This window comes from Hemiscyllium ocellatum, chromosome 2 (genome assembly GCF_020745735.1).
Source record: "Hemiscyllium ocellatum isolate sHemOce1 chromosome 2, sHemOce1.pat.X.cur, whole genome shotgun sequence".
Lineage (NCBI taxonomy): Eukaryota > Metazoa > Chordata > Chondrichthyes > Orectolobiformes > Hemiscylliidae > Hemiscyllium > Hemiscyllium ocellatum.
In genome coordinates this window covers 51,878,360-51,901,281 of record NC_083402.1, presented here as the reverse complement: position 1 = coordinate 51,901,281, position 22,922 = coordinate 51,878,360, and the positions used below count along the sequence as shown (strand labels likewise).

The following is a 22,922-nucleotide window of genomic DNA, read 5'->3' as shown; positions in this document are numbered from 1 at the left end:
TCGTTTCTGAACCCTTTCAAGTTTCACAACATCATCCGATAGAAGGGAGTCCAGAATTGCACGCAATATTCCAAAAGTGACCTAACCGATGTCCTGTACAGCTGTAACATGACCTCCCAACTCCTGTACTCAATACCCTAACCAATAAAGTATACCAAATGCCTTCTTCACTATCCTATCTAATTGTGACTCTACTTTCAAGAAACTATGAATCTATGAACCTGCACTCCAAGGTCTCTTTGTTCAGCAATACTCCCCAGGATCTTACCATTAAGTGTATAAGCCCTGATCTGGTTTGCTATTCCAAAATGTAGCACCTCATATTTATTTAAATTAAACTTCCTCTGCCACTCTTCAGTCCATTGGCCCAAGCGATCAAGATCCCATTGTACTCTAAGGTAACCATCTTCACTGTCCACAACACCTCCAATTTTGGTGTCAACTGCAAACTTACTAACTATGCCTCCTATGTTCACATCCAAATCATTTACATAAATAACAAAAAGGCCTCCAGTCTGAAGTTCACCACCACCTGAGAACTAGCTCCACAACCCTCTGGGGTAGAGAATTCACACAAGTAGAAACATTTCTCAACATATGGGCGGCACGGTGGCACAGTGGTTAGCACTGCTGCCTCACAGCGCCTGAAGACCCGGGTTCAATTCCCGACTCAGGCGACTGACTGTGTGGAGTTTGCACGTTCTCCCCGTGTCTGCGTGGGTTTCCTCCGGGTGCTCCGGTTTCCTCCCACAGTCCAAAGATGTGCGGGTCAGGTGAATTGGCCATGCTAAATTGCCCGTAGTGTTAGGTAAGGGGTAATGTAGGGGTATGGGTGGGTTTCGCTTCGGCGGGTCGGTGTGGACTTGTTGGGCCGAAGGGCCTGTTTCCACACTGTAAGTCTAATCTAATCTAATATATCCTTGTCATGTCCCCTCAGAATCTTGCATATTTCAAGAAGATCATACCTAATTTTTCCAAATTCCAAACTAGTTTGGTCATTCTTGATAAATTAATATCTTCATCCAAGGAATTAGCCTTATGGATCAGTTTTGAGCAGCAATCTAATGCTTTTTTAAATACAGAGGCCAAAACTTTACATGACAGTATGCAAGGCGTGGCTTTACCAACACACAGTACAGCTTTAAAAGGTCTTTTATATTTTCAAACTTCGACCCCTGAATAATAGAGGTGAACATTCCATTTGCTTGCTTATTTATTTATTGCTTGTTAATATTTTATGTTTCATGCACAAGAAAATCCAGATCCCTCGATGCTACACTTTTTTTGGAATCTCTCTTCATTTAAATAGTAGCCTTATTTTTAATTCTTCATTACAAAGTGCATGGTTTCTCACTTTCCTACAATAAACTCCATCTGCCACATTTTTGCCCATTCACTCAAACTATCTATAGCCCTTTGCAGATTTCTTACAGCTTCATCGAGTCATAGAGGTCTACAGCACAGAAAGAGGTTCTTCAGTCCATCAAGCCTGCACCAATCAAAAACAAGCACCTAACTATTCTAATCCACTCTATCCTCACCACAATATGCACTCCCACTTTCTTTATATCAGCAGAAAGTCTGGTTTCATCATACTCCTTCAACAGTTTCATATAAGTCACAAATAGGACTGATTTTAGTGAGGACAGAATCCATCACCAGATCTTCTGATCTGCCCTCAAATAGGTTATTTCAAATAAGCTCCTGGTCTACTTTAAAAATTGTACCAGTAAGTCCGAAATAAGGTCAGAAGAAAATGTACAGTTGTTTTCAACTGGTGCAAGTCAAAATGAGGTCTTTGTAAAGTTTCAGATGTTTATCAAATGTGATTATAGGAATCCAGATGCCTTGACCAACAATAAGTGAAATCCCCACTGTGGTAATTTAAGAATTTGAATTCAGTTTTTAAAAATTCAAATCTGGAAATTTAGCAAAACACATCATGGCCAGATGGTCACTGCAGCAGTGTGCATTAGAGTCGCGCGTCAGGATGCTGTACAAAATGCCAACTGAACTGACTCAGAAGGAATCACCAGTAAATGAAAAATTCCAATGGCAATTCCCTACATATGGAACCTTCCAAAAATGTAAAAGAATTCAGAGCATTTCAAGTTACGTAAGTTACCTAGGAATAGGTTTGGGGAATGAAAGTTTCCTTTAACCCATGGGTAGTTATCGACATGAACCTTGGATTCCAATGACACCTTGCAGCACCAACCTCTGGCCCTGACAACCAGATCGGACACCTCTTTTCTCACCATCCAGCCCAACCTACCCTAAACACTCACCCACTCATTCTAGTTCTGTAGCCGTACAGTCGCACATCTTCTAACGTACTTAGGTTTTCACAACAGCTGTCAAAGCAGCTGGCTGCATTGCTGAACATTTTCCTCACTCTCACTGCTGTGAAAAGGGGGTGTGACTTCTACATTGCTCCTCTCTGCTGCTGCCTATGAGGAATCCCGTTTAATAACAGGAGGCTTCTGTCTAAGTAGTTCCAGAGCAGAAGTTTTCTAAATGTCAGTATGTGTTACTCTGGTTTGAGCAGGGTGAAAAAAATCAGTTACTATTGTATAATCTAATCCGAAATCTAACTCTTAATATTTTCAATGACAATATTATGTCCAAAAAACGTTTCCTTTTGCCTACAAAATTATCATCATACTACAATCATTAACCTTCAACAAAGTCAATTCTATTTGAATATGAATGCTTCTTATATAACTGCACAGAGCTATGACAATCTCTATCACACTTACTGACAGGACAAAAGACATCTATGGGTAATCTCTCTCATTTCTGAACACAATCTATCCACTTGATGTAACTGTTTTACTTTCCATAGTTTTGTTAATTTCTTCCTATTAAATTCTGTACTTCTCATCCTGCAAGCTCCTTTTCCCTCTTGATCTTTAAAGAATTATAATTAAGACTTATGATATTTAAATTTCACTCCTTTATTCTGAATGAGCTCAAAGCAGAAACTCCTTATCTTCCTTTTATTCTCTGAATCCACAGGCTTTTAAAACCTCAATATGGAGTATGTTTGGTTTCTTTTCAAGATCAAATTAAAGATCTATATCCGTCTTTGTTAGCTTTGTCATGTATTCAGCATGTCATAGAATCATACAGGTCTACAACACAGGAAAAGGCCCTTCAGTCCATTCAGTCTGTTCCAGTCAAAACCAAGCACCTAACTATTCTCATCCCATTTCCCAGCACTTGGCCCATAGCCTTGTATGCCTTGGCATTGTAAGTGTACATGCAGATACTTCGTAAAGGTTATGAGGATTACTGCCTCTACCACCCTTAGAGGCAATGCGTTCCTGTTTCCAAACACCTCTGGATTGTAAAAGTGTTTCCTCATTTTCCCTTTAAACCCCTTGCCCTATAATTTACATGAATGCTCCTAGGTCATGAGAGGGTTGAGTATCTTTGGTGCTCCTTGCCACAGGGAGCTGTGAGGGTTAAATCCTTGTGTGCACTGAATGCCGAGATAGATTCTTGATCAGTAGGCAAGGAATCAAGGGTTTCAAGGAAAATGCAAGAAAGTGGACGTGAGGAACATCAGATTAGCTCTGATATTACTGAATGTGGAGCAGGCTCAAGGGACCAAACAGTCTACTCCTGCTCCTGTTTCTTCTGGTATATTCTCTAATCATGTCCCCCTGAGTCTTCTCTGCACCAAGGAGAACATCCCAAGTCTATTCCAGATCTCGGCACAACACTCTAGTCCTGAGATGCTGCCTGGCCTGCTGTGCTTTGACCAGCAACACATTTGCAGCTGTGATCTCCAGCATCTGCAGACCTCATTTTTTACTAACAGAAGTTTTACACAATTCGAGCATTACCTCCCTGCTCTTCAACTCAGTGCCTTAGCTAATAAAAGTGAGTATTCTATATGTCTTCTTAACTAGTTTAAATATCTATCATGTAACCTTATCACGGTACATGCACACCAAGGCTCCTCTGATCCTCGATTCTCACCTGGGTCCTACTGTGCATCATGTATTCTCTTGCCTTGTTTGTCCTGCCCAAATGTATCACCTCACACTTAACTGGATCGAATTATATTCCCACTGATCGCATATCTGACCAGTTAATTTGCACCTTCCTGTCATTTAAGGCTATTTTCCTCACTATGTACCATCCTCTCAATTTTTGTACAATTTCCAGAGTTTGACCTGCATAATCTTTTTCCACTTTTCCTTTCAAACTTCAAGATTATTTTCTATCGCATCTCTGCAGCCTCTCTTTCCTGAATCCTTCAGACTCTGTAGACTCTATATTCCTCCATTCCACTGTCACTTCAGCCACCTTCCATTTCCCTCTAATGGAATTCCTTTCCAAAACCACTCAACATTGTGAGATTTACCCCATTTCAAAAATCTATCTGCTATGATAACATGTAGCTTTTCAGTTCATCTTCTTTCATAGAAAGACAAATAATTAACAAACGTTAAATTAATTCCATTCAGCAGGGTATTCCAATATGGTTTGGAAAATTATTCTATCGGTAACAAGGTGACAGACAAAAGGTTTAGTTATGCATAAGTATCAGTCAAAGAAAAGAACTCAATAACCGAGACTGGTAGAATAAGGATAAGAAGGCAAGAACATTCCAATGAATTAAAAATTGATACAGTTGCTTTATGTAAAACTGATGGAAAGGGTGAAAAGACCATTGAGTTCACTAGTGTTCATGCCCATTCTTCCCTATCACTGGCAGTAATGGTAACTTTGGAATTAAATGTAAGCAGTACTAGATAGGCTGAATGAACACAAATGCATGATATATGGTAGGCTCTTACCACGAAGGTGGAAAGCTGGAAGGAAGAAGTCCACTGCACCATCACCACTACCGCTGGTACCTATGCCAAAGAGTTCAGCCACTTCAAAATAAACACACACCACATTCACACACATTAAAACAGACACGGCATTGAAGAAGAGAGAACACACCACTGACTCGGCTGAAAGATCAGACAGAAGCTTTTTATACGATAAAGCAATTTTATTTTAAGCTGAAACATTAATCACAGGACCTATCACATTCAACTACTGCCATTTATCTCTTCCATTCACTTGGAAAGATTTATAATTTGGGTAGAAGAGGAGAAAATAAGCTGAATTAATATATAATGCAAGACAAATGTGATTATTTTAAACAAACTTAAATATAACAGGTATACCATGAGCACACAGCTGGCTTGATTTCAGAAGTCTTCCCAAAATTTTGTGGACTTAACACCATGAAACAGGCTGGAGGCACTTTGTTTTACATAGTTAGGAAGAACACAACATCTAACAAAGAGCAGTTTATTTTGTAAGCTCATCATATGTGAACTGGTGAGCCTTTATTCTATTAAATGATTACAAAGCAAATCACAGTTACAAAGCATACTCACATTATGTTGCCTTGATCTTTTAGCTTGAAATGAGTTGAAAAATGATCCCTATTTAAGAACACTGAGGATTGAAAATATTCTTTGATGCACAATTCTGGAATTGTGACCACCAGAGCTTACCTTCTCTTTCAGAATTCAGAAGCACCACCTTAAAGCTATTTGGCAGTTCAGGAACAAGATCATCAGTGATATTTACAGTGATGTATTTATACTGTTCTCCAGGCTTAAAATCCAAAATGCCAGATGTTTCCTGGAAACCAATTTAAATTCAAATTTAGATGGCTTTCAGTGGCCCAACGTTTCAGGTTTTTTGTTGATCAAATACTAAGGTACATGATGATTGCCATTAAAAATCTAAGGATAGTTGGAGTCACACAAAAATCAGTTTGGTAGACATTAGGCCAGTTTCTGAGACAATTAAATCGGGCTGAATTTTCATCTGGGTGAAAATGCATTGTTTCAACATGTGAACGGTAATATTCGACATAACTCTTCGGAGAAGCCAATTTTATTTTGAATGTTCAAACTCACACAAATTTCTTCTGACCTGATTGCAAATCAGGAATGCCCAATGTGCAACGCTGGCCACCAATGAGGTTGGATGTCAATGTGTTAAATAAAAGACAGAAATCAGGTTGCTTTCTATACAGTATTTTCATCTGGGGGCACATGGTTTTGGAAGCTGATTAAATGCATGCTATGTTTGAGAGTTCATGAAGAAAACAGATAACTGTGGTGCTGGGATCATCCTGAAACTCAGAGTATAAAATCTTATTGCACTTTCACTGTCACTATGAGGTGCTTTTTTTATAATGTAATTGTTTTGTTAAAGCACTGAAGAATTTTTGGATCGAACCTTTAAAAGTATTTTGGCCATTATATTGAACAATGCAGTATCATTGTTCACATGCATTACAGTATTTTGTCAGTAATAAAACAGTTAAAATGTTACAAAATATCACGTCAGTCTGTATCATTTTTTCTAATGTGATTCAAAAGGCTCCTTTTATCACTTAAGAAATATCTACATTTGGAAAAGTTTGAATATCGGCTTCCAACGATTCAATGACAGGCATTTCTCCTTCAAAGTTAAAATCCCATCCTGTTTTCTCAAACTTATCTCCATCTGAAGTGTGGGCTGTTTAACCCCTCACTTTAAACTCAATACTGGTCATCTCTAATGCTTCTCTGGGACTATGACAATAGTGTTATTATCAAAATATCATAGTATATCTCATCCTTAATAGATTCGAGCCTTCATCCAATGATTGATGATGGGCTAGATCATCTATAGGCTTGGTTTTACTGTACCCTTGCTCTTTTATACATTAGTGTTACATTTGTGTTTATTCTACTGGTCGGGTTTAATATCTCATTACTAATTTGACTAGTGGCAATACTGCTCTTCATAATCTGTCCTACACTCTCATTGAAACAGAGTTAGTTGTCCTGGCCTAATAATAATGATATTGAGGCAAGTAATTGTGCTGGAATATAGTTTGGCCACTAATGTTGGCCTGCATCATCTGATGGATACCCAGTTGGGAGCTGCTAGATCTATTCTGAGTCTATCCCATTTAGTTCTGTGTAGGTGCCACACAGCACATTGCAGAATGTTGACATCATATAGATAGGATTTCATCTCCACAAAAGGATGCACTTGCAAAGTTAGTTTGGTCAGGACAAAATCAAGAAGGTTTTTCTTCTTTTGTTGGTCCTCTTTATCACCAGGAAGATCCAGACTGACATTCAGAATTCAGCAAGTTCCATCATTAGTGGTGCTTTCGAGCCACACTTGATGGGAAGGTCCTCACACACAGAACATACCAGGGCCTAACTGTTCTCAATGTTTTTTTAAAATTAGTGCCCAATATGTAGGGGTACAGATTCATCAGCTCTGAGATAGGTTGTCACCAGCCAAAGCCTTCTTTGCCCAGTTCAACCTGATGCTATGAGATTTCATGGAGTTCAAAGTCAACTTTGAGGAGTCTTTGAGCAATTCCTGACTGTATACCAATGTGCCACATTTTTGGTGGGTTCCTCTTGCTGTTGGAATGGGATATGAACAAGAAAGATGAAAGAGGTTGGGGGACTGGGCTGATATATGTGTGATATATGTATATAACAGTCAGACTGTTGCTTGACTAGACTGTGGGACAGTTGTCCCAATTCTGAAACAAGTCCCCAAATGTTAGTGAGGAGGACTTTGCTGAATTAATAGGGCTGACAGAGCCATTGTCATTTGCAGTGCTCGCTGATGTGTCTGGTTTTATTCTCATGTGACTTTCTCATTGCTGTTTTTCCACAGATTGCTAAGCCACTTCACAGGACAGTTAGTTGTTACCCATATTGCCATCGGCCTGAGACCATATTATCTTGGATTAAGATCATGTCTTCAGTGCACTGACATTTTGTTTCATTTTACTCAACGGTTCTGACATGGTTGATATAAAATAATTAATCTTACTGAGCAAAGTGTTGAAGATTTAATGAGAATAAGTTATTTAAAGAGTAGTTTTAACTCACCTGATAATCAGACGGACTGGAAGCTGTCAGAGGAACAGTTTGGTATGCTACCAGGATATTTCCAAGAAGACCTTGTGCACGGACAACTAGCAATCTGAGTAGACCAACCTCCTCCTTCACTCTAATGCTTGGTACAGAGAGTGCAGGAGGGATAATTGTGACACCATCAGGTGGTAGCTGTGTTGAAAACTGTAACAAACCTAAAAGAAGTTACAATAAGTGATGACTTTAAGGCTCGTTTACAATACTTAACCAGTTTGAAATGTCTTTCCAAACCCCACATCACATCTGTTTATAGATAACTGGGTCATGGTGAAGTGGTTGCTGAATTGAGATAGATATGCCTTCAATTTCAGTGGAGAAATTGGTCAATATCCGAGTTAAAACCCATTTTAAGTTGGCACAGTCAATCAGATTATTTGCACAGTTCATGTCAGCTGATTGTTTTCTTTTCTCTTCCACTTGGATTGCAGAACCATTGAACTCATAGTGAGGCTTTTTTTTTCATTTCTACCTGCTTCATCCCAATTCCCAAATAATTCAATCTTTAAGCTCATAATTATTTTTCTTTCCTATGATTTCTCTCATTATGCCAGTTTTTGTACTGATGCTAGTATCATTTCTGCAAGTTAACCTTCTGTTTTCCACTTAAGCATCTTACAAATCATTCATTTTCTCTTATGTGCTCATTTTCTTGATGCTTCCCTGTGATCTGTTACTTTATTTAAATGCTGAACACCATGTTTTCCTTCGGTTTTGATAAATGCTTCCAACTAAAAAATAAGCCCTGATATTTGACATAACAACAGTGAAGTTAATGATACTCACGGTCATTTGTGCTTAAAGATTGTGCAACTTCACATGAGGTGCAGATCTGCAGTTCAATACCAATATTCAAAAATTATTGTTTAGTGAGCCACATCTAGTTTTGGAAGAACAATTTCTTGCTATCTGCATAACTAATGAAATCTTGCAAATGGGGTGAAATACCAGAATCAGATATAAGCTAAACCTGCCACAGAAAGTTAAGATTTAGCAGGGATAATCTCAAATAACTTTCTCTCAATCTGATAAGTGCTGAATTACTGCCAAAGAACCATTCTGACAATGAAATTAATTAAGAAATATGTATTTGTTGTAAGCTTTAAAGATGTCAAATCACAGAACTACACCTTTTATTTTGCCTCTTGATTTTACTTCTGTCACAAATGTTTCCTCTCCTTTCTTTCTGAACCTGACAGATATTTAATCCATTTATTCTGATCCTCTGTCCTTGATTGTAAATGCCAAAATCCTTCCATCTGATTAGTTTTGGATATGCACAATGACTTGTTTTACTCAGTCAGACCCCAGATATCCTATTTGCCTTCCTGTGACATGAATAACCAAAGTACTTCAAGCAACTTATCACACAAACCTAAGCACACAAAGATAAGCCTACCCAACAGCAGACACCATCAAAATGTCCCAAAGCAGTAATATCTGACCCTTTAACTCTGTCTGATCTGTGGTGTACTTTCAGTTATTCTTGGTTTGATTTTTTTTTGTCGTTTGCCCAGTTGTAGGCTTGGTTTTAAACAGTGTGGAGTTATTTATGCATTACTCAGTTAAGCACTAGATAGCAAACACAAATGGGAAGCACTTGGTTGAAGGATATTATGCAATTACTGTACAAACATAATTCAGCACTGCTGCTTCTCAAGCATATAATGTTGGGTTGTGGAGTTAAATCCCCACTAACATAAACCGCGCTATTACCTTTGGGAAGCACTGCATGATCAATTAAGCATCTTACAGAATAATGTAATGAGCCTTATAATATATAATACGATGAGGTCACAGCACTACTCATGCGCACAAGGGTCTCCAGATGTCCTGACTAACCCTGAGCCAATGCAGCAAAACAGGTTAACTCATTGTTACCTTTACCATTTGTGACCTTACTCTTTCCTAAACTGACAGATGAGTCTGTCATCTCAACAAGAGTGATCATATCGCAAGTAAATCATTGGCTATGAAATACCTTGGGGTTTCCAAAGGATTTAAAAGTGTTATATTAATGCAAGTTAATTCTTAATTTTAATATTCTCACATCCCTTTCAATGCTTTTGAAAACACCACCATAATTTAACCCCTGAAGTTAACGAGTTCAAACTTCAGCATCTCCGGTGACCAACTAGTTTTAGGTAATTTTCATCAGTTTTAGTTGGAATATATACAACACTTTGGGGCTGCACACTGCTTTGGCAAACCATATAATGTTCCTCAGTCTTGACAACATGAAGATAACTCCCAACTTATTTTATCCAATCTCATTAAGCTCCTCTATCCAATGTCCTCCACCCTCACTAACTATCATATGTGGTAGTTACTTTTAAAATCTTGTGGACCAGTTTATCACTAAGAGTGACACTGCCCATTCAGTTACCTTCTGATTATCCCTTTCCTCAGGACAGCAATTACTTGGACAAGAACCAACATTAAAAATGCAGAGCTTTATGAAGGAGAAGATACAGCTACATCATCTCTTCTCCAGTCTGAGACCTTTCAGCAGCTCAATTCCAGCTGTTGTGGTTGCTGTACTGCCTTCATTACACATTGTATTGCATTGTGGGATTGGTTAGCTTAGTTAGATGGACCACTGCTAAATCAGAGTGACATCAACAGCACGGGCTCAAATCCAGGACTACCTGAAGTCACCATGAAAATCCCATCTTCTCAACCTCATCCCTCCCATGAGGCCAGCTAACCCTCAGATTCAACCATCACCAGCTCTCCCTCTATCATGAAAGAACAGCCCCATTGTCCTCCAGGACTATGGCAACTTTTCTTACACATCAAGAAAAGTGGCACTCTACCTATTAGAAAGGTGTTTTCCAGCTCTTCCTGTTTTTCCCATGCCACTTATACCAAGTCAGGTTTCTATGAAAACGAGAAACTATTAGAACTACTTGCCTGTCAGAACTTAGCCAAAGTAAAGCAATACCAGTTTCAAACCAGAACTAGTAACCTCACATGCGTGATTATGTGTTAAACTCAAAATATGGACTCTTTTCTACTTGAATATTAATGCAGCAAATAACTAATAAACACAAACACCCAACATGAAATCATCAGCTTAATAGTGCATCGAAGTTGCTTCTACAACATCACTTTGACACCATGGAAGGCTGTATAGCAAACATCAAGAAGAATTTTTAATTCAAATGCGAAAGCCTTAGTATATCAGGATCCTGAATATTTTCAAATTACACAATCCTAATTAGTAATTAATTTTTAATCACAATATAGGCATTAGCATTAATATTTTAATTGCATAATTACCATTTGGATGGTCACTGGATTTTATAGTGATTTCAGTGCTGGCCTTCTCTGGGTCTATACTGGCTCCGCTAGTTGGAGTGGAGCCCGTTTTACCATCTCCAGAAATTGCAGAAACCAGAGAAACGATGAAGTGTTCAGCAAGCTCAGGCAAGTCATCATCTACAATATGCACGTTCAAAACCTTCATAAAAAGCAAAAGCACCAAAATCAGAATTGAGACAACAAATGATACAGCTGGTAAAAAAGATGATCAAGAAAAATTATGAACCATCCATGGCTTATCAGAAAATATCCTGTTGAAATCCAAGTCTTATTTTCTATTTATTCTAAATAAAATTATACAGCAGAATTTGAAAGAAACAAAATAACTGAAACAAAGAATCTACCTTATGCAATAAGTAAGGTCATGTCATAAATTCAACATAAAAAACCCTCCATGAAGAATTGAAAGAATCAATGCCTGAAGGTAATTAGATCAAAAGGAATTTTCCAGATTTTCTTTCTTTCTCCTGAAATTACTTCATGTTTTTTAATAGTTTAATTGACTCCCCCAATAGCTCAAAAAGTGTGGCACTGGAAAAGCACAGCAGGTCAGGCAGCATCTGAGGAGCAGGAGAGTCAATATTTCGGGCATAAGCCCTTCACCAGCTCAAAGTGCAAGGCAATCAACTTCATACTGTTCCAGAATGAATGAACTGCATTCAAATGATTACTTGTCACCCACATTACAGATGCACAAGCTAGTGGAGCTTGAAGATCACCGTTTCTTGAGCATCATGTCAGCGTAATTAGGCCGTACATCAGACTTCATGATCATTTCAGGGGCTTTTTCAAAATTGCCATGACAATTGGTCTCCAGCTGTTATGGTTCTCTGATATATTACAAGGTAAGAAATTCAAGATAACATGTCTAAAAATTGCAGCTACAGTGCTCCACCTATTAGTTCTCTAAGGTGCTCCCCACCCTAGCATCTAAAATTAATTTTCAGGTGCTTAGATTTATCATTACCTCTGAGCTTTGCCAAGGTTCAAAGGTAATAGTACCAGTGGAATTGACAAAATCACTAATGTTGCTGTCGTCACTTTCAATCTGTGAGATAGCGTAATTCACATAAACATAATCCAAGGATCCTCTTGTTCTTTCCACAACACATGAGATTGTAGATCCCTCTTCAGACGTCTGCAAGAGAAAAACAAAATTTATTGGTCGGTGGTTCAAGGGATTTGCAAATTAAACATCTGGTATTTAACTGGAGGGGAGAACAGGAAACATTCTATCAATAAATTAGAAAATGATAAAGTAAGCAGCTATGGGCCAATTAGCCAATTATCATTTTAACTAGTAGGCAAACTCTCAGGACTTGAACTTCTAGAACTAATGTTCCAATGCCACTGTGCAGCAAGAGTGTCCCCCAACTGCTGACTGAGTAACAGATCTGGTAACAGGTTTATATTTGTATTCGGTGTGAATAACAGGCTCCACCCATGAGGAAATAAGTGACACCATGCTGTTCTAACAGAGAATAAAAGATGGTCTTTGCAATCTGGAAAGAAAAAGTCTTCAATCATGTTTCATTCCCCCATAAAGGAAATTAAGAGTATGAACTGTAAGACATGATGTGGAGGTGCCGGTGATGGACAGGGATGGACAAAGTTAAAAATCACACAACTCCAGGTTATAGTCCAACAGGTTTATTTGAAAGTACAGGCTTTCAGAGTGCTGCTCCTTTTTCAGGTTACCTGATGAAGGAGCAGCACTCTGAAAGCTAGTACTTCCAAATAAATCTGTTAGACTATTACCTGGTGGTTTTGTGTGATTTTTAACTGTTGACAATCAATCCTGTAAATATCAATTGTCTTTGACACTAATAATTTTTGTTGCCAACTACGGAAATATGATGTCTGGTCGGCCAAAAGTGGCTTCCAGGCTGAATTCTCAAGGTATCCAAAGACTTTGATACCTTATAATCCATATCATAACATTTAAGCATGTCAGGTTGAATGAGGTAAATTATTTATTGAAGAAAACCATGCATGTTTGACAAACTTAATGCAATTTTTGATTAATTAATTGATTGCATATGAAAAATGAACACAGTGGCTATTTTACAGGATGAATCCTAACCACAGTTCATCATAGTGTAAAAGCCATTTGGTGGATTTGCTTCCATTACCTTCTTTCCTGGTGGGGATCTACAGGATTTACTTGGTCGAATAAGGCAGAGAAAAACTACCTGGTAGGCTAATGAGAAAAAGCTTTGGTCTTAAACATGATGATGTAGTTTATCACATAAGAGTGACTAGGTACAAGTTATGTTAATATGAGGGAAGGCCTCACTTCAAGATCCAACTCTGTTCACCCACCCAAATCCATATGATATCATCACCTTAGGTGGTACTGAATGCATTCCTCAGCATTAACTCTTTCAAATAAGGAAAGAGATGATGAGAAATTTCTTTATCCAGAGAGTGTGAGCCTGTGGAATTCACTACCACAAAAAGTGACTGAAGCCAAAACATTATGTGTTTTCAGGAAGGAGGTGGATATTGCTCGTGGCAAAAAGGATCGAGGGATACGAGGAAAGGGCAGGATTAGGGAATTGAATACAATAATCAGACTTGATCCTGTTGAATGGCAGAGCAGGCTTAGGAGGCTGAATGGCCTACACCTGCTCCTTTTGTCTATGTTTCTATGTTTAAACCTTACACCCTTCTACAACATAATGTACAAATGCTTTCAAACATCAATATAAAATTGTATTTATTTCGTAAAGTAACAAGCAGGGCAAATTTTGGCTTATATGGACAGAACTCAATAGAAATGGCAGACTTCAGATTTATTAACTAAATTACAACAGCTGCTGTGTTAGGATTTCAACAGGAGAAATTACCAGAACTCATTAACACTACAGCACCATCCCCACTCCCCAAACCCCCACTTCTCATGATGATATAAAATTTAAGAAAGTCTTTAATTACAAGGAGAGACCTGAGATAATGGATTTGTTTTCAGCACTGTAGAAAATACCATAAACAGAACTTTTTTGGCATATCTTAAATCATGAAAGGACTTGAAGGGGAAAGAAGATTGAATGACTGGGGTCACCAAATTAAGCTGCTACTAAGAGATGTTGGAAGTACTTTTTCTATTTATTGAAACTGCTCCAGCATGCAATAGGTTGTCACACAAAGTAGTTAAGTAGAAGACAGCAAACTTGCGAAAGTACAACTGGTACACTGTTTGCTTCTTAATGCTCATGGCGGTTATGGCAGCCCAGTGGGAATAGATTGAGATAATGTTAACAGAGAAGACTTAGATGCACAATTACCAGGAGGGCTTTTTCCTAACCTACAAGCTTTTGCGTTCTATGGTATATAAAGGTCTCAGTTTTCATGGCTCTCAACTAAAATCTTGCACTTGAAATTGCCTTAAGTTGTTAGGTTCATTTTCAGCAACATGAAAATATGAATTTTACCTGTGGAATGCAGGTCCCAGTGAAACCAAACAATCCATTAGCATTATCACTTTTTTGTACACGTAGCGTGGCTGTGGTATTATCTTGTGATATTCTGGCTCCACCATGCACAGTGGTCACTTTTAATATGAAAATTTCTTCCCCTTCCTCTTCGCTGTCATCCCTTGCAGCAACAATAAATGATTTCCTTTTTTCACCATGTCTATAATCGAGGTATCCCGATATTGGATGCAGATCAGCCTTTGCCGGAGTAGCATGAATTTCATGGATTTCTGCTCGGTTCAGTTTGCAACCATATAGTCTCACATCTTGCATGAGTCCTGCAAACCTGTTCATTCCATCAGCATCTGCCCCAACAGTTAAATCACCAGGGCCTAGAGATATAGAATAGTGTTGTAAATAATTGTAGAATATAGAACTATTTTCAAATCTAATTATCATTTTCAACAAAAGGTTGATTATTATAGGATTGTTCAAATCTGCAAACTTTTTTAAACTTAATGTATGAGTTATACATAAGAATGGCAAAGATTTCAAGACCTCCACAGAAATAGGGTAAACCACATTTTACAGAATAGACAGTCGTTTAAATTAATTTTATCTTATGTTTTCTAATGTACAAAAGAAGAACTTACTGCAGGTTAAATCAGATAACGAAAGCATTAGCACTGGCAGAGAAAAAAGTTAGAGAGTACAATGAGAAATATCGACATCACCTGGATGGAATCAGCTAAACAGTACAGAATATCAGCGAGTTTTAAACATATGTGGGTTACACGTATGTGGGTTTATATTACTTCAAGATTCAATTTGCCCAAACTAGGCTCTGCTGATTTGTCACACTCAGGCCAACACTATAACATTACACTGATTTATGAAGGTGTTTATAATTCCACTCATCCTCTTCGATGCACAAGCACTCGCCTATTATCTTTTAACTTTTTTCTTAAGAGTAAATGAAATGATTTTGGTAGGAACTGACTAATGCCCACCAATGAAATTACAAAATTATACAGCATATTTTCTTTGAGCAAGTTAAAATGATTTTAAAACAGGATTTGCAAAATGTGGGTTATTTATTCAAGAATATTAACTGCAATGCAAGTTGAACGTGAGGTGGAGTACAGAAAAGAGATCCAACACTTGCAACACTGTGCTACTGCCCAAGTCAAATTTCTAGCAAAGCATATTAGAATTTTAAATAAATATATATTACCATTAAATTACTGAATCTGCAAGAAGAATGGTGATGTGCTTGCACAATGAAATGCACCATTGGCAAGCTTGCCAGGAAATTTGCACTCAATATCAAAGATCATGGAAGAGACCACCAGCAACAGAGTTCTGTGCAGAGCTTGTACAATATTCATTCAAGTACCAAAACAGGATCTTATTTTGTTTGCACACTGTTAGATCCAAATACGATGTCACATTCGATGGACCATGTTGTAACCTCTACTTGTGTATTAACAACAGACCAGAGTGCTGCAGTGGATGCTCAGGCAGACTCAGAAGGTCAGTCTGCTGCCACACAAACACAAACTACTCTCATCAGAGCTTTACAACAGGTCCTGCAGGTCACTATAGCAATCTGTCCTCCAAAAATTTGCTTGGATTGCTGAGACTCCATTGTGGAGGCGTGGCATTGGCTCAATGGAGCATGACCCCATTGTCCTTTCCCAATGCTCAAGGCATCACTGACAATCTGCCAGTACCCATCTCATTGGCAGTAACAATCAGCTAACTACCCAGGTAGATGCTCCTAAAAATAAAATTGTGTAGTCCGTAGCTCCAGGTCCACAGCTGCTCAAGATCACGATGCAATGCCATCTCTAGTCTCCTTCAATGAATTTCAGCAACTTTCTACCAGCCATGATGTGGTCACTGGGACAGCGATGAACATAGAACATACAGCACAGAAAATATAAGGGAAAGATCATTCAACCCTCAAGCCTATTCCAGCACTCAAGATGATAAGACTTCTATCTCAATACCATTTTCATGTTTTCTCCCCATATGCCTTGAAGACTTTCAAATCTCAAAATGTGTCTCTTTATTGATTATATTTAGTTACTTAACTCCAAAGTCTTCTGTGGTAGAGGATTCCAGAAATTCATTATTCTTTGACTGAATTAAGTTTTCTTCATCTCAGCCCTTAATAGTCTAACCTGTATCCTAATACTCTATCCTTGGTTCTAGATCCCCAGTCAGGAAAACATCTTCACTGTGTCTAGTCTGTTTAATCCTGTAGCAATTTTACACATTTCAAATAGGTCCCCTCCAATTTTTCTAAACTGGCGTGAATACAGGTCCAGTCAAACAAATCTTTCCTCATAGGGCAGTCTCAGTTTTCTCAGTATCAATCTAGTGAACCTCTGCTGTACAGGTCATTCTGCTTATAATGTGCACTTCATTAATGCAAATTCACCAGAATCCAGTTGGCAAAGTGAGCACACTGTTTCTACAGCACAAACTTTGAAAGCATGTATTGGTTATAACATGATTCTGACCCTATTAGTTTAAATGGTGCTGCTATTGCACGTTTTTTTCTTATAATACGGAATTGCACGAGAATGGAACTACCACATTATAGCAGAACTGACTATATGACAAGAACACTCTTTCTTAGGTAGGAAGACCAAAACTGAACATAATAGTTTATACATGGTCACACCAAGTTGTTGTATAAGTGTAGTAACATATCCCTATTTCTGAACTTAAATACATTTGCAATGAAGGCCAAAATGACAGTTACTTTCAAGGTTGCTTGCCGCATCTACCTATCTACTATTTTTGACTAAGGTATAAGGACACCAAGATTTCTTTGTACATAGTGTTAGGTGCAGGGGTAAATGTAAGGGAATGCACCTGGGTGGGTTGCTCTTCGGAGGGTCGGTGTGGACTTGTTGGGCTGAAGGGCCTGTCTCCACACTGTAGGGAATCTAAGACACTCCAGGATTCATAATTCCCAATATCTTATCATTTAAATAATACTCTTCTCTTTCTATTCCTGTCTTCAAACAGCATAACTTTACATTTAAACATATTGCACTCCATCTGCCACTTGTTTGTCCATTCATCCAATTTGTCTAGATCACCTTGAAGTCTGTTTACATCTTCCTCACAACACCATCTAGTTTTGCGTCATCAGCAAACTTGGGAATGATACATTTAATTCCCTCATTTCAGTCTACACATACATTATGAATAGCTAGGACCCCAAACATGATGTGGTCACTGGGACAATGCTGAACATAGAACATACAACGGCCTTGCAATATTGCATCAGTCATTGCCTACCATCCCATTTATTCCCACTCTGAGTATACCTACCCCCTGATGAGTGCAGTGTCACTTGCCTGCAGTTGTCCGGGCAGTGAAAGGTTGTTTCAGCACTTTACCACATTTTGGGTGGTAACATGACTTGCTTTTTCAAAAAAAATCACGTTTTGGCAAGTGGACAATGCTGACAAATCCAACATTTATAGTCCATCTATAATTGTACTTGAGAAAATGAGGCAGATGGAAGACAGAAGCTGAGGGAATGTGCAAGGAGTATAAGGTGACTTTCATGTGAATTATGTGATTTCATTATGGAACTTTATTTGGAATGTTTATTTTGTGGTTGCTTTCAGTTTTACATTTTGAGTCATTGATGTTGTGCTGTTCAGTGACAGAGGAAGGGAAGGAGCTATTGGCAATTGGGAATCAGAATTGCAGTGACTGGTATTGAACCCAAATTAGATTTTCACGGACAGTCCCAATTAGGAAGGGTGAAAATTTGAAATAAAAACAAATCCTAGGAACATGTGCAGGTCTGAAAGTATTTGTGCAGAGAAAAACAGTTAAAGTTTCAGGCAAATCTGGCATCAAGGGGTGGCCTCTTGTGGTAGTGAAATACAGCATGCAGCAGGCCACCATAAATCTTGATGCTAACTCTATCATGTACTGCAGTGAAATGCCTGGTTCAGCATTCTATCATGCTTTTTGTAGGAGCAAAACTTCCTTTCTAAGCAAAAAGATAATTACTGTTGGAGTGTAAGCATTGCTGATAAGCCCAGAATTTATTATCCATCTGAAATTATCCCCTAGATGGCAACAGTGAGCCAACATTCTCAAATCACTGCACTCAATATGGGGTAAGTATTCAGTACTCAGTACGGTTATGGAGGAATCCTGGAAGTTTAACAGTGAAAGTGAAGGACCAGCAATATATTTTCATGTTAGGATGGTGTGGGACTTGGAGGGCAAGTTGTACATTTCTTCATGTGTCTGGGAAAGTAGTGACTTTGAGTTTGGAAGGGGACGCTAAAGAACCCTTAACAAGTTTCTACAGTGCATCTTGTAGGTGGAACAGATGAATGACTTTGTGTTCTAATAGCAGAGGAAGCTAATGTTTAAAATGGTAGGAGGGATCGTGATCAAATTGATTTTTGTATTGAATGGTGTTCAGTTTCTTGGGTGTTACTGGGTTTGCACTCATCTAAGTAGTCGTGCATCACACCTCTTACTTGGGCCTTATGGACATGCGTTGAGGACTCAGCAAGTAAATTACTCATTGCTGGAGTCCCAGCTCTAGACCTTCTTTGGGAGCCACGGTATTTGTATAGCTGGTCAGACTGAGTAACCAGTCAAGGGCAACCCCAGAATGTTGATGGTGAGAGATTCAACTATGCAAATTCCATTAAATTGTTAATGTAAAACAGATATATTCCCTCTTATTGGAGATGGTCAGAGCCTGTCAGTTATGTGGTGCAAAGGTTACTTTGCACTTATCAGCCTCTTATTTGCTTGCCGTACATATGCATGAGTTGTATGAAAGGTCATGAGCCTTGTGGGCAATGGATCGCCTGTTGGCCTCTCTTTTACTTGCCACATTGGTCAAAATGTAGCTGCACAACAGACCGCCTGGATGAAAAGTATTGGCCAGTATGAATCACTGCCTGTGGTGACTCACCAGCTAGACATTGAGGAATTGGACTCTCTCTCAAAGCTAGCAGAGGGCAGAGCTGTCGGTAGTGGCTCCTCATATGGAAGACAGGACACTTTAAACAAACAGGAAGACAAGCTGTACACTTGGCCTGCTCAAATAAAAGCAAAATACAGTGAGTGTAAGAAATCTGAAATCAAAATAGAAAATGCTGGTGAAATTCAGCATGTCTGGCAGTATCTGTGGACAGGGAAACCATTTCAAACTTGATGTCTTTTTTAAGCTGTTGACAGAGGGGAAGGAGAAGGACCAGAATCCCCATCCTCTCCATACCTGAGTCCATCGCTTCTGTAACCAGACCCCTACCCCCACACCATGCACCCGACAACAAGGCACTCCTACCCCAGTGCTCTGCACCAGATCCAACATCTCCTGCCTATGCCACTCTACTCTAACCTCTCCATCACTTACATGATCCCTTTTCTGCCATGCACTCTAGCCACAAGGCATCCTACTTCTGGCCACCCAGCACCCAACCAATCTAACACTCGAAACTTACACTTTCTTTATGTGTTTAACCTTTCACAGGACCTCTCAAAGGAGCAGTCTAGGATGCTGGACCCTGAAGTTATGAAATATGGCAGCAGACTGGTGTGAAAAAGAGAGCAGGATTGCCAACTCCAACCATTCTGCCCTACAAGTGAGCTGTCAGAATGGAACTACCCTCTGCCTTGCTGAAGGAGCCCTGATCAGAAACTCATCTGCAGAGCACTTTCATTTCTGAAAAAAAAAATGAGCAGAGTAAAAATTTGCACTTGCTTGCAACTCCTCAGAAAAACATTCACCCACATGTTTGTAAATATGCAAATAAAGAGTCAATGAATTATACAGCACAGAAACAGGCCCTTCGGTCCAACCAGTCCATTCCCAAACTGACTCGATCCACTTACCTGCATTTGGCCTATATCCTTCTCAGCCTTTCTTATTCATATTCCTGTCCATGTGCCTTTTAAATGTTGTCACTGTACCTGCATCTCACACTTCCTCAGGCAGTTCATTCCACATCCAACCACTCTCCGTGTGAAAATGTTGCCCCTCCCCATCACGTTAAATATATGGCCTCTTGTTTTGACCTGCCCCACCCGACAGAAAAGACTTTTGCTATTCACCTTACTTATGCCCCTCATAATTTTACATACCTCTACAAGATCAACCTTCAACTTTTCACGCTCCAGTGAAAAAAGTCCCAGTCTATTCAGCCTATCCTTACAACTCAAATACTCCAGCCCCGACAACATCGTGATAAATCTTTTCTAAATGCTCTCCAATTCAATAATATCCTTCCTACAGCATGGCGACCAGAACTGTGCACAGCACTCCAAAAGTGGCCTCACCGACATTCTGTACATCCTCAACATGACATCCCAAATGCAATACTTCATGGTCTGTGCAATGACAGCAAATGTGCAAAAAGTCTTATTACCCACCTTATCTACCTGTGACACAACTTTCAAAGAACTATGTACCTGAACCCTGAGGTCTCTATTCGACAATATCACCCAGGGTCCTACTGTATAAATCCTGCCCTTGTTTGTTTTTCCAAAATACTTTCATTTATCCAAATTGAATTCCATCTGCCACTTCTCAGCCCACTGGTCCAATTGACCAAGATCCCTTTCTAATCTTAAATAGCCTTTTTCACTGTCCACTTTATCACCAATTTTGGTGTCCTCCACAAATTTACTAACTATGCCTCCTATATTGTCATCCAAACCTTTCAAATAAGTTACAAACACCAGTGTACCCAGCACAGATCCTTGTGGAACACTGCTGGTCACAGGCCTTCAGTTCAAAAATCAACCCTCCTCTACCACCCTTTGATTCCTACCATCAAGCCAATTTTGCATCCAATTGGAAAGCTCTCCCTGAACCCCACGTGATCTAATTTTACTAATCAGTTTATCATGCAGAACTTTGTCAAAGGCTTTAATAAAGTCTATGTTGATAATGTCTACCACTCTGCCCCATCAACCTTTTTGATTACATCCTCAAAAAACTCAACCAAGTTTGTGAGATGCAATTTTGCATGGACAAAGCCATGTTGACTATGCCTAATCAGTCCTTGACTCTTCAAACACATGTAAATCCTATCTCTCAGAATCCCCTCCAACAGCATACCCACCACTCTCACAGGCTCACAGGTCTGTAGTTCTCAGGCTCTTCCTTACAGCCTTTCTTAAATAAAGGCAAAACATTAGCCAATCTCCAGTCATCTGGCAACTGATCCATGTCTGTAAATAGTACAAATATCTCTGCTGTGGGCCCCGCAATTTCTTCCCTAACTTCCCACAACGTCCTGGCATACACTTGATCAGGTCCCAAAGACTTATCCGCCTTTAATGTTTTTTGAAGACCTTCAGCACTTCATCTTCTGACATGTGAACTCTTTTCAAAACATCAATATTTACATTCCCAAGTTCTCTAGCCTCCATTTCTTCCTTCACAGTAAAGAATGATGCAAAATATCCATTTAGTATCTTTCCCATCTCAATGCGTTCCACACATAGCTGACCTCGTTGATCTTCAAGGGACCCAATTTTTTCTGTAGTTGTTCTTTTGCTCTTAATATGCTTGTAGAATCTCTTCAGATTATCATTAACCTTATCTGCTAGGGTATCTCATATCCCCTTTTACCCTCTTCATTTCTCTCTTTAGAATGCCCCACTCCTTATACTTTTCAAGAAATGCACTTGACACCATTTGTCAGGAGTTAATATATGACTCATTCTTGTTAATGACTAAAGCATCAATATCCTTATTTATCCATTGTTCCTACCATTACAAGCCTTACCCTTCAGTCTAACAGGAATATAACGCCTCCGAACACTCGTTATTTCATTCATGAAAGTCTCCGATATGTAAGTCAGTTCTTGACCTGTGAATAGACTACCCCAATCAACTTTTGAAAGTTCCTGTCTCACACCATCAAAACTTGCCGACTCCAATTAAGAAATTTAACTTTCACATAAGGCCTGTTCTTTTTCATAACTATTTTAAAACTAACAGGATTATGATCACTGGTCCCAAAGTGCTCCCCGACTAACACTTTCTTCACTTGCCCCGACTTATTTCCCAAGCTGAGGTCAAGTTTTGCTCCTTCTCTAGTAGGTACATCTACATATTGAGAAAGAAAATTTCATGAACACATTTAACAAATTTCTCACCATCTAAGCCCTTAATATTCTGGCAGTCCCAATA

The 22,922-nt window shown here is 39.0% G+C and overlaps 1 protein-coding gene across 1 annotated transcript in view; it reads right to left on the bottom strand.

The window, feature by feature from the left end:
- Positions 1-22,922, bottom strand: part of adgrv1 (adhesion G protein-coupled receptor V1) — a 566,067-nt gene that overhangs the window by 448,881 nt on the left and 94,264 nt on the right. The window contains 6 exon segments of the mRNA XM_060841343.1: positions 4,812-4,892; positions 5,529-5,658; positions 7,935-8,134; positions 11,259-11,439; positions 12,268-12,438; positions 14,735-15,108. Of these exon segments, the coding sequence (XP_060697326.1) occupies positions 4,812-4,892; positions 5,529-5,658; positions 7,935-8,134; positions 11,259-11,439; positions 12,268-12,438; positions 14,735-15,108 (1,137 nt within the window).